Below are 11,003 nucleotides of genomic sequence, written 5' to 3'. Positions count from 1 at the left end.
GGCAACCGGCCTCCCACTGAAAAGAGTAGAAGAAGTGACGCACTTCCGCTTATTGCTTCAACCGCAGTCGCTGGGAAACACCAAACAGGGCGACTTAGTTTGTGAAGAGTGTCCATTTATTCGAGCTAATACCTGTACGACGACCACGATCTGGCCTTTAAACTCATCTAAGTAAAACGTGAATACATCTCTGCTTGGATTTTTGTCTGAAGAAGCGCCATGGCTAAGGTACAGGTGCTTAATGTCAGTGTACTGGATAACCCGAGTCCATTTGGAAATCCTTTCCAGTTTGAAATCACCTTTGAGTGCATGGAAGATTTGCCCGAAGGTGAGTATTTTTCTAGTTTAATTTTGAAGATTTACGCGTGATTAAATGCTTTTCCTGCATACTAAATAATGCACTACCATGTTCGGGAGTATAAATGTGTTTCTTGTACGTCGTTATAATGTTTATAGAGCAGTGTGTTGCTTGGGACATTAATTTTCCGCTTTTTCTGTTGTTTTGAGTTAGTAACATTTGAGACGACGAGTTGAAACTTGGCGCGTTTGGGCTAGTCGCTCCACCCTCGGTGGCTTCTGATTGGTTAGTTCATTTGCGTGGTGTTGGCTTGCCGGCTGCTAATTGGTTGGTGACTTTGCTTGTGTGTAATGTTTTGCCGCGAACTAAAGTTGACATTGACTTGCCCGTTTTGAATCATGTAGCTTTCCCCCTAAACACTAGTTTTGATTAAATGAAGGCTCAAAGGTTTCCATCCACATTGTGTATTTATTATAAATAGATATCTGTTCATTTTGTGATCCACTTGCAAACAACCCTGCCTGCCCGGTGTTTTCTCAGATTTGGAATGGAAGATCATCTATGTTGGTTCAGCTGAGAGTGAGGAATACGATCAGGTCTTGGACTCTGTTTTGGTGGGCCCTGTGCCAGCTGGAAGGCACATGTTTGTTTTTCAAGTGAGTTGTATTCTCTTTTGCTTTTACCATGCTGCATAAATGATTTCCAACCTCTGGCTTTGTCTGTGGTTGTGCCCCCTTCTTAGGCGGATGCTCCAAAAACAGGCCTCATTCCAGAGAGTGATGCTGTAGGAGTGACTGTCGTCCTTATAACATGCACATACTGTGGTCAGGAGTTCATCCGAATTGGTTATTATGTCAACAATGAATACACTGACCCAGAACTACGGGAAAACCCACCTCTTAAACCCGACTACACCAAGGTAAGCAATGATAGCTGGGCTCAAAGTAAGGCTAACACTCCCATGCAAGCAACATTCATTTCACTTGACTTCAAGCAAATGGGATAAAACAAAAAACATTTCAATATTTCGAGATACACAAAAATTGGTGATTGGGGTGACCCTTTAGTGACTGGATTTGTCATTTTTTCCCTGCCTATGGCCCAAAAGTTTGCTGGGATAGTCCCCAACACCGCCTATACTTCAATCCATTGCATAGATGTATGCATTTTAATACAGCCTGAAGCTCTGTCATATCGCCACAAGGCGGCAGTGTTCGGCCTCTACTTTGAATGATTGCTAAAGACAGAACCCATACAGGACTCTTCTGACCCAACCTAATACTCACTTTTACGATTTTAATAAGATGAAAATCTGCACCAGAAAAGTTAAACCAAGGAACTTATTGCCATATGTCAATTTGCATTTCTCTGCAGAATTTGTTAGTTTCATCTTTAATATTAAATTGTAATTTGATCATTTTAGGGATAAGGACTAAAGTAGGTTGTCTTTTATAATCTTTTAGCTTCAAAGGAACATTTTGGCTTCCAACCCACGAGTGACTCGCTTTCATATTAACTGGGAAGGACTAGCTGAGAAGATGGAGAATATTGAGAATGTGGACCCATCTTCCAACATCAGTGGGATGCTACCACCAGCCTGTATACCAGGAAAGTTGCCAACATTTGGACTAATACCCGAAAATTCCATGGACTGCATGTAAGGACTAGTACTACGTTCAAACAATTCTCACATGTTTACATGCCAATATAACATTACCACAGGACCAGGGACAGGGGCTGTCTGCTCAAGAGTGGTATGTATACTGTATAATTGCTTCTGTTCACGGAATTAAACCCCTTACCTGAGTCTAAAGGTTGCATAACCAATTAATATACAATTTTCTAATATCTTCGAAATCCAGTTTCTTAAATCGTTTCATGAATGTCAATGGAGATAAAATATTCCGAGCCCCAGTCCAATTTGTAAATATGGTCTATCTTATACATTTTTGTATATTTTTAGGATATTGTGTAATAAGAGGATAAATAAAGTTTTTGCCTTAGATGTGTGTTCCCTGGAAATCAACAAAATCTGTAAAAAACAAAAAAGTAACACATTAGATAAGAGTCTCATCGCTCTTTCCCCTCCCCTGCCTGTTTGCTTTTTTTATATTTCATTCATAAAATGCAGCATCAGATGCCACTCCATTTTCACGCCAGCCAAAGGTTGCTAGGCAACAGGAGTCGCTAAAGCCAGTCAGGCAAAAGGAAACTTGCTTTTACCCACATACGTTATCAATCAAATGCCATGGTCCTAGCAAAAAAGCATGATTAAGTGCCTGCAAAGGTGGCTTTCGGTCAGATGATCACGCTCCAACTTTGTCAGAGGCTGCTACTCCATTTCGGGCCGCCATTTTTGGAGAGCTTCCTTTTAGCAAATTGCACGACAGCAAGTTATTGGGAGATAACCTGACATTTTTTAAAAACCCTTGATAGAAAGTGTAATCACGTTTTGGGGAATGCTTGATTTTGTTTGATGTTTCATAACATGGACTTTTTCTTATTTTCTTTCTAGACCGATTATCCCCACAAGGATCACAGGGGGTGCTGGAGCCTTTCCCAGCTAACTGCAGGCATTGGTGGCCAGCCAATCAAATGGTACAAAGAGACAAACAACCAATATTATCATAGCTAAGTGCCATTTAGACAGTTCAACCATTCCATCACAAATTGTTAGGGATGTGGGTGGAAACTGTAGAAAACCCACGCAAGGAGAACATGCAAAGTCCACGCAGTGAGGACCCACCTAGGATCCAACCCAGAACTGAGGCTGATGTGCTAGCCACTCGCCCCCTAGGCCTATTTTTCTTATCTTATCTTATAAATTGACAGATAGGGTGTAAAATATCTGGAATGGGCCAGGTGTATGTATACATTATTAGGATACTGCTGATCTGTTTTTATTTGGGTGAATTTGGTTGTTGGTGCAGGAGAGCTGTGCCTCCTCTCTATCTCTCCCTCCCTCGTCCGTCTGCCGTGCCGCGTCCTGCCAAGGCGTCCAGACCGCGCCGCGCGTGCGTTCCATTCTGACCAACATTTCTAAAAATAGCAAGTCGTTGACGTCACTCGACGGAACGCGTATGAGTCGTTTAGCGACGGTAAAGGGGAGTAGGAGGGGGCGATGGGGGGGGGGGGGGTTGGTCTGTATTAGGGACATTGGAGACAGACGCCGTGATTTTGTGAGGAAATGTAAAGTGCAGCACCTCCAGCAGTCAAACGACAGCCTTGCACGTCGAAACATTGTCACGGTCCCTCCACGCCAGCTCAGCGGCGGAGGAAAATATCAGTGACGTTGCACCGTTGCCGCCCACCACCCCACCTTAGTTTAGTGGGGCGGCGTGATGCTGTCGTCGGTTTGTAGCAGACCAATCACAGCGCTGAGTCGCACGTCGCCGTAGACTGTAAGCCAATGAGGAGCTGGAGCGTGGCTGTCAATCAAGCCGCATTCTGTTTAGTGGGCGGGACGTTCAACGGGCTGTAGTTCCGTCATCCTTCTCATCTCCGGGGCTACAGGGGGGCCAATGTTGATTTGGACGAATTCCCGAAGAAATAGGTGGACTTTTCATCGGGGAAAGCTGTTTGCTGACGTGAAGGCTTTCGACTGATAACAACACATCGCCTCCTCCCACCTCCCGTGTGTTTTGGACGCTGGGGTGAAGGTGGGAAGCCAGGGGGGCCTCGCTTGGAGGGGCTGCAAGGAGGCATCGGAGAAGACTGGCTCCTCCGCGGAGAACGAGAGGCTGCACCCTCGATCTATTAGTCGCCTGCTACTCGACACATTGTTTGGATTTGGGGAATCGAGGCCACCAGTCCTGATCGAGCTTCGACCTGTTTGGCGGAGATCGAGAGTGAGCCATCTTCCGTTGACAGGTTGTCATCATGGGCAACGCGCCCACGGCCAGGAAGGGCAACGAGATGGAAAGCGGTGAGTAGAGCAAAAAAAAAAAAAGCATCACGCTTCACACCTGAACGTCACCTGCCTGTCACACGCCTCCTTTAAAAACACCGTTTTAGGCCTTGCAATGGGTGCATTTCGTTTGTATGAAATCAAAACAGCGAGAATATCAGCCTTCACAATATTCCTACAGTCCAAGCCGTATCTTATGTAAGTTCTCAAGTATACTGTAGTATGTTCATTACTTGGTTTGTGATTGCAGGGATGCACAGTATAGTTGAAAGACATTAGTCTATTGTACTTTTTTTGCATTTGGAGTGAAATTGGGTACGAAAATCATCCTTTTGTAAAATTTAAATCATTGTAGTGAGGTGTGCAGAATGGGGAATAATACTAAGGGGGATCAGGTTCCTTAAATAACAAGGGTCAAAGTTAAAGAGGCCAAATCCGGCCCGACGCATTTTATGTGAAAGCAAAGGATGTGTGTCAAGTGTTTCTTCACTTTTGGGGTGAAAGGAAATGCCGTGAGGGTTGCTAGTGACATATATTTGCATGATATTGACTGCGATAGACGTCCAATTTGAAGAGCCCATACTGTTAACCAAACAGGGCTCACAATAACGATTATTATGATATGACGTCTGGTCCAGAACTCAATCTGATGTTACTTGATATAACTATTAAATAGACACCTACTACTTACAGCAACACTATATTATGGCAATAATCTTCTAAAGAACAGTGTATTTCTCAACATAGAAGCATCTGTCATTGAAAACATTGTGGTTTAATCACTAAACAGTGGCACATTTTTAAAAGAAAACATTTCTTGGTTCAAGGATGTTGATTACCATTTAAAAAAACAAAATATCCTGTTGGTGTTGTCTTTTACAGTCAAGGAGTTCCTTGCTAAAGCCAAAGAGGACTTCCTGAAGAAGTGGGAGAGTCCTGAACAGGTGAGGTTAAAACATTAGAAAAATTTATACTAGTACATGTCGTAATGTCATCATTCTAAAGCATAGAAATTAGGAGATTTGAAAAGCCTTCATCAGACAAAAACTAACTCAACTGACACTTTGTTTTGGCCTATCAGAACACTGCTTGCCTGGAGCAGTTTGAGAGGTTGAAAACTCTAGGCACAGGCTCATTTGGTCGTGTTATGCTGGTGAGGCACAGAGAAACGGGTCAGCATTACGCTATGAAGATCCTCAACAAGCAAAAGGTCAGTCCAGGCCAGAGGTCAGCTGCACTATCTTCCATAAAGTTCAATTACAAAGTGGGGTTACTCACACAAAACAGAGAAACTAAGATAGTATGGTAACATTTTCACATATACAGTATATTTCAAAATATAAATGGGTAACATTGGTTAAACACTAAATGGGTACATTATGTTCTACATTCTTGTAGACTACTTTTTCTCATTACAATTCACATTCTGAACTATAATTCTGTTTTCTATTGTTTTGAATGTCTTTTACACATTTAACAAGGCTTCTAAAATAATGTACTTTCAGTTTATTGGTTTATTTAACCAGATAAATATCAGAATTTCATTAAGAGGATTGCCATTGACAACTTCTCCCTTTGCCTAAATTGTAGGTGGTCAAGCTCAAGCAGATAGAGCACACACTCAATGAGAAAAGAATACTTCAGGCCGTTAACTTTCCTTTCCTTGTGCGGTTAGAGTACTCATTTAAGGTAAGGCTTTCACCATTATGTTTTTTTTACTCCAAATGTGTGTCAATGTTAGTTTATGCCGTTTGAGAACACTTCTACAGCAGACATGTTCCCTAGTGGCCATACTCCTCTTGAGCTTTCATCCATTTAAGCTGTTTGGATGAACCCTGAATGCCCCAGGATTGAATACCTTGATGTCGTACATAAACCTATTAGCTCCAGGGTTACTCAGCGTCCGTTTTATAGCAATCAAACATTTCACAGAAGTAACTGTCATTCCACAGTAATTAATCAGTTTGTATATTCGAAAAATAAAAGATCTGCTTTTCAATAGATTTATGTCCCATGTTTTTTAGGACTGTTTTGACTGCAGACCCATTTGAATTTTATTGCCAATAATTTTGGAAGGCAGAGCGGCTCTTAGTGGTTAGTTTTAGGCACTACACTATGGTTCTTCTAAATTAAAGATCACACTATAGTACATTGGTAGCATTAAAATGATGTCTTGTTATAATAGGTTTTTAAAAAAGTTGACTAACTCACACGAAATGTTTGAAAAAAACTCACCTTATTTTCAATGTATTTCTTTTCCCATTTAAAGGACAACACTAACCTTTACATGGTGATGGAGTATGTCCCAGGAGGAGAGATGTTCTCCCATCTACGAAGAATTGGCAGATTTAGGTAAGCATCACCAGTCTTTTAGGGAGATATCATATCTGGAAAAATTACATTTTGGCTGATTTGTGTTCAACTCTATAACATATTTCCTTGTACATATCTACTTGCATTTTCAGTGAGCCTCATGCTCGTTTCTACGCTGCTCAAATTGTACTGACCTTCGAGTACCTGCATGCTTTGGATCTAATCTACAGAGATCTTAAACCTGAAAACCTTCTCATAGACCAACAAGGTTACATACAGGTAAATGTAGCCCATGATGAATGAATATATGAGCATATTGGATATACTGTAGCCATGAAGAAAATATACATTCACTTTTTTTGGGTGTAGTGGGCTCATGTTTAGTGTATTAATAGTGCAGACACCCTCAAGGCCGGCATTATAAATCTCAGCTAAATAATAATGGAATTCCAGCATGGCAAATTCTACTATTCCATTAGATGACAGATGTCAAATTAACCTGTTTTCATTTATACAACAGCATAAATCATGTCTATATGAGATAAATTAATGTTGCTGTTCAATCAAAAGGTTGTCAGTTTCAGATTGAATTTAGAGGATAACATAGAAAAGTACTTGGAGACAGAAACATACATGGATATACTATATACATGGATGGAATACTGATTTCACTCAAGACTTTTTGTCCTGACAGGTGACCGATTTTGGCTTTGCCAAACGTGTTAAAGGCAGGACCTGGACACTGTGTGGCACCCCAGAATATCTGGCCCCTGAAATCATTCTCAGCAAGGTAAACTATTGTTGAAGTAAATTAAATTTTGTGAATTGAAGTATGCCCGTCTGCACCCCATACACTGTATTGTAAAACATTTGCTTTCCAATTAGGGATATAACAAGGCAGTGGATTGGTGGGCCCTGGGTGTGCTGGTCTATGAGATGGCTGCTGGTTACCCCCCTTTCTTTGCTGACCAGCCTATTCAAATCTATGAGAAGATTGTATCGGGAAAGGTATGATTCACTCTATGACTGACACACTCACTCACTCATAATTCACAGCCATGTGCAGTATGTATTGAAAATGAAGCCTTTATTACTTTGTTTTCTTTTTACAATGTTAATACTACTAGGCAAAAGACAGTAAAGAATTAAATCTTTAAACTACAGAGGTGAAACTCTATGTATATCTTCAGTTGCAGTGGTGCAAGCTGATGATGCTTATGTGGGGATTTCAATCATATATATAATAATAATTGCAAGCCGCTAGCAAGATTGTAATGCGGTCGTTGGTTTAATTGTCTCATCGTGGAAAAATAGTAACCACAACATCCAAAATATAATTTGTTGTCTGTCTTAGGTGCGTTTCCCGTCCCACTTCAGCTCCGACCTAAAGGATCTCTTGAGAAACCTGCTACAGGTAAAGAATTGCTGATTTTGAATCAAAAGTTTCCAGTTGTTGTTTGTTTTTTAGTTTTTTTTTTATTTATCAATAATTGTGTTTTTTTTCCTTCAATTTTTTTCAATGAATCATAATGGGGGAAAAATGTGTTTATGTTTGATTTGCAGGTCGATCTTACTAAACGCTTCGGGAACCTCAAAAACGGGGTCAACGACATAAAGGGACATAAGTGGTTCTCAACTACTGACTGGATTGCCATTTACCAGAAAAAAGTGGGTATTATTTTTATTCCTATTCGATACACTATCAATTATTGGATAACCATACAAAGTTTTCTGCTATTACAGTCTGCCACAATCCAAGTATGATTGAAAGACCGTCCATTGATTTAAAACTACACTCATTGAACCAAAAGCAGTTTTAAAAAAGCACAATTTTGACAATGTTCTCCCTATAACAAAAGATCTTGATCAATTTTTTTTTCAACCCTCTACTATTTCCATGTTCTCATTTTTTTTTGGTGTTCAAACATTGCAAAACTGTGATCTCTGATTCCACAGGTGGAAGCTCCTTTCGTCCCCAAGTTTAAGGGACCGGGTGACACCAGCAACTTTGACGACTACGAAGAGGAGGAGATCCGCGTTTCCTTCAATGAGAAATGTGCCAAGGAGTTTGCTGAGTTCTAACGTGAGTCAATGAAGGAATCAGGGGGAGCGAGAGCTTTGCTGGTCATGTGGTATGTGAGAATGGAAGGAGGAGCGTCCCGTCTCCTGTCACAATCACAAGCGCCAGCTGCAAAAAGAGGGAAAAAGGGATTGAGCAAGCAGACTGATAACCAGCAGTGTTGCCTTTTTCTGTTCTACTTTCTTTACGATTCTGTCTCATGTATGGATCCCTTTATAACGAAGGTGTGCTTCAGAATGGCCTCTACAGTTTTCTTCTCTGCTGGTATGGTTTCATTTGTCACATTTGCAGCCCAAGAGAGGCAAAAGCATTTGTTAGAATCAACTGATCCATTTCTTTTGTCACATGAAGATCACTGGGACTGGGCCAGCGGAAGTCTGCACTCAATTTTTTTTATTATTCACATAATTGGCCATCTTTGCTCTTCATCTGGAGAGCAACACAATGTTTTAAGCAAACATGCAAAGATACACATTCGGCTTGGAAGGCTTTTTGGTTTCGCAACTTAACTGTTTTGTTGTTGTAGACAGTCAAGTCACCGACGTGATTGGATCATCAAAAATACGATATTGCAGACAGAAGTCACTCTTGATGATGGTATGTGTCTGTATTTATTCTCATTGCGACATGACACCCACTTTTAAATGTTCAAATGTGTCTCCGGTGATATCATGTCGCGCTAACTAACACAAAGACATGTTTTAATAGTGTGAAGGAACATAAAAATATTACATAATGGTATCTCAGGTTCGAACATATCGCTTGTATAGGGGACATTGGATAAACAAAGATAACACGTTTCAAGTTCTGGTCAGAATTCAAAAGGGAAAAAAAGGGAATCTTTTTAGATATTTGATTAGTGTCTTCCACATTTTCTGTCCTTCCATTTGGTTTTGTGACTGGACAAAAAAAAGCCTGTGCTGTTTGTGCTCAGATCTCACCCACACTTTGCATGTTTTTACCCTTGAAAAAGACCATCTGAGGCAGAGCACCTCATACTGCTTCTGGATTACCAGATCACTCTTGATCTGCCATTGATGTTGGTCTCTCTTGTGTCCTTTTCCCCCCTTTTTTTCCTCTTTTTTTCTACACATTCTAATCTTTTCTCTTCTCACTTGAAATGTTGATGACTTTGGCAAATCTAGCCCATGGATTTCTTTCGTCAAATGTTTTATTCGATATTGTGATAGGGAAAAAATGACTATGGTATGAAAGGCGGGCTGTCACACTTAAGTAGTCCATAGTTTCGTACATCTAATGTGGGCTCAATGGCCCATTCGTTCCTATTTGGTGAGCGCTGACCTAATTTGAACTTTTAGCCCTATTTGTAAGATGATTCCTTTTATTTTCTCTGCATGATGATGCAAAAGTTCAGGATATCTTATTGACTATTCAAATGACTTAAGTTTCATGCAGTAAGCCCTTTTTTATTATTATTAATTTATCTCCCTGTCAAATGTCACCTCCCCACCCAATATTTTTTCTCTTCTTGTGAAGTGAGATGGAATAATTTCGACAAATTGATCTGAGGTCCAATTCAAATTCACATTGATTTAAAATTAATATTTTTTTGTACTATTGCAGTCCATTTGTTAGAACTTTGAGATTTTTATCCTACTTTCCATCCAATTCAATGCTGGCTGGCAAGAGTCAAAATCAGAACCAAATTTTAAGTTATGATCACACAACAATGTTGTAAGTCTCATTCATATTTCTGCACAAGGCTGACGTATGTGGTCGCACGTTTGGGCAAATGAGAGGCTTCAGTTTGAACCATGTAAACCCCCCACACTTGCATCTTAGCACACAAACACACACACACACAAACAAACACACACACACAGCAAAGGGAAGTCACGACAGCAAGTGACATCAAAACGTGGGTGTAATATTTTGCAACATAAAATCATTCCAATAAAGTTTTACTTGTAAAATTAGCCTGAAGTTGTCCTTTTTTCCCCTTATGGTGGATTTGTTATTCCTATAATGTTGACATGCACTACTGTCCATGGTCTGCCATAGGTCACTATACTTTCTCTTGCATGTAATTTTGTTGGCACTTTTTATACTAATTACTCTCTTTTTGGTGTAATTTGAAAGCAGAAATCCAGTATTTGCTGCAATGTAAAATTGTTTACTAAAGCTCACATGCAATTTCCACACAGTGAGGACCTGGGATTGAGCCCTCGACCCTAGAACTGCGATGCCAACATGTCCAATGTCATCAATGAAAAGTCTTAAATGACTAAACTAGCTACCTTTCTCAATCCACCTTTGACAGGGTTAGACGCCCAAACTACTGGACATGGGAGGAATGGCAGTGAATCACCAAGCTTGAATGCCATTGACGGTAATAAGCAAGACTGCTAGCCCCGCCCAGTCGACATGGACTGGACGTCTCTCAT

At 40.5% G+C, this 11,003-nt stretch overlaps 2 protein-coding genes across 2 annotated transcripts; both read left to right on the top strand.

The window, feature by feature from the left end:
* The first annotated feature begins 40 nt into the window (after positions 1-40).
* On the top strand, positions 41-2,301 carry LOC144198221 (histone chaperone asf1b-B-like). Its single transcript, XM_077719130.1, has 4 exons — positions 41-328; positions 839-954; positions 1,041-1,217; positions 1,762-2,301. The coding sequence occupies exons 1-4, from the start codon at positions 220-222 to the stop codon at positions 1,957-1,959; spliced, it is 600 nt and encodes a 199-aa protein (XP_077575256.1). The 5' UTR covers positions 41-219; the 3' UTR covers positions 1,960-2,301.
* Positions 2,302-3,765: 1,464 nt separating this feature from the next.
* On the top strand, positions 3,766-10,535 carry prkacab (protein kinase, cAMP-dependent, catalytic, alpha, genome duplicate b). The gene is made up of 11 exons (XM_077718972.1): positions 3,766-4,223; positions 5,088-5,149; positions 5,287-5,415; positions 5,796-5,894; positions 6,475-6,557; positions 6,671-6,797; positions 7,213-7,308; positions 7,404-7,526; positions 7,873-7,932; positions 8,082-8,186; positions 8,475-10,535. The coding sequence occupies exons 1-11, from the start codon at positions 4,178-4,180 to the stop codon at positions 8,598-8,600; spliced, it is 1,056 nt and encodes a 351-aa protein (XP_077575098.1). The 5' UTR covers positions 3,766-4,177; the 3' UTR covers positions 8,601-10,535.
* Positions 10,536-11,003: the final 468 nt, after the last annotated feature.

The sequence above is a fragment of the Stigmatopora nigra genome, chromosome 6, assembly GCF_051989575.1.
Source record: "Stigmatopora nigra isolate UIUO_SnigA chromosome 6, RoL_Snig_1.1, whole genome shotgun sequence".
NCBI lineage: Eukaryota > Metazoa > Chordata > Actinopteri > Syngnathiformes > Syngnathidae > Stigmatopora > Stigmatopora nigra.
The sequence above is the reverse complement of the archived record's forward strand: the minus strand, read 5'-3'. Positions and strand labels throughout refer to the sequence as shown.

Excerpts from the sequence above, each read along its gene's own strand:
- LOC144198221 (XM_077719130.1), top strand. The coding sequence starts at position 220 with ATGGCTAAGGTACAGGTGCTTAATGTCAGTGTACTGGATAACCCGAGT. Across the intron at positions 329-838 it reads CATGGAAGATTTGCCCGAAG|ATTTGGAATGGAAGATCATC; the intron begins GTGAGTATTTTT and ends GTGTTTTCTCAG. Across the intron at positions 1,218-1,761 it reads TTAAACCCGACTACACCAAG|CTTCAAAGGAACATTTTGGC; the intron begins GTAAGCAATGAT and ends ATAATCTTTTAG.
- prkacab (XM_077718972.1), top strand. The coding sequence starts at position 4,178 with ATGGGCAACGCGCCCACGGCCAGGAAGGGCAACGAGATGGAAAGCG. Across the intron at positions 4,224-5,087 it reads GGGCAACGAGATGGAAAGCG|TCAAGGAGTTCCTTGCTAAA; the intron begins GTGAGTAGAGCA and ends TGTCTTTTACAG. Across the intron at positions 6,798-7,212 it reads ACCAACAAGGTTACATACAG|GTGACCGATTTTGGCTTTGC; the intron begins GTAAATGTAGCC and ends TTGTCCTGACAG.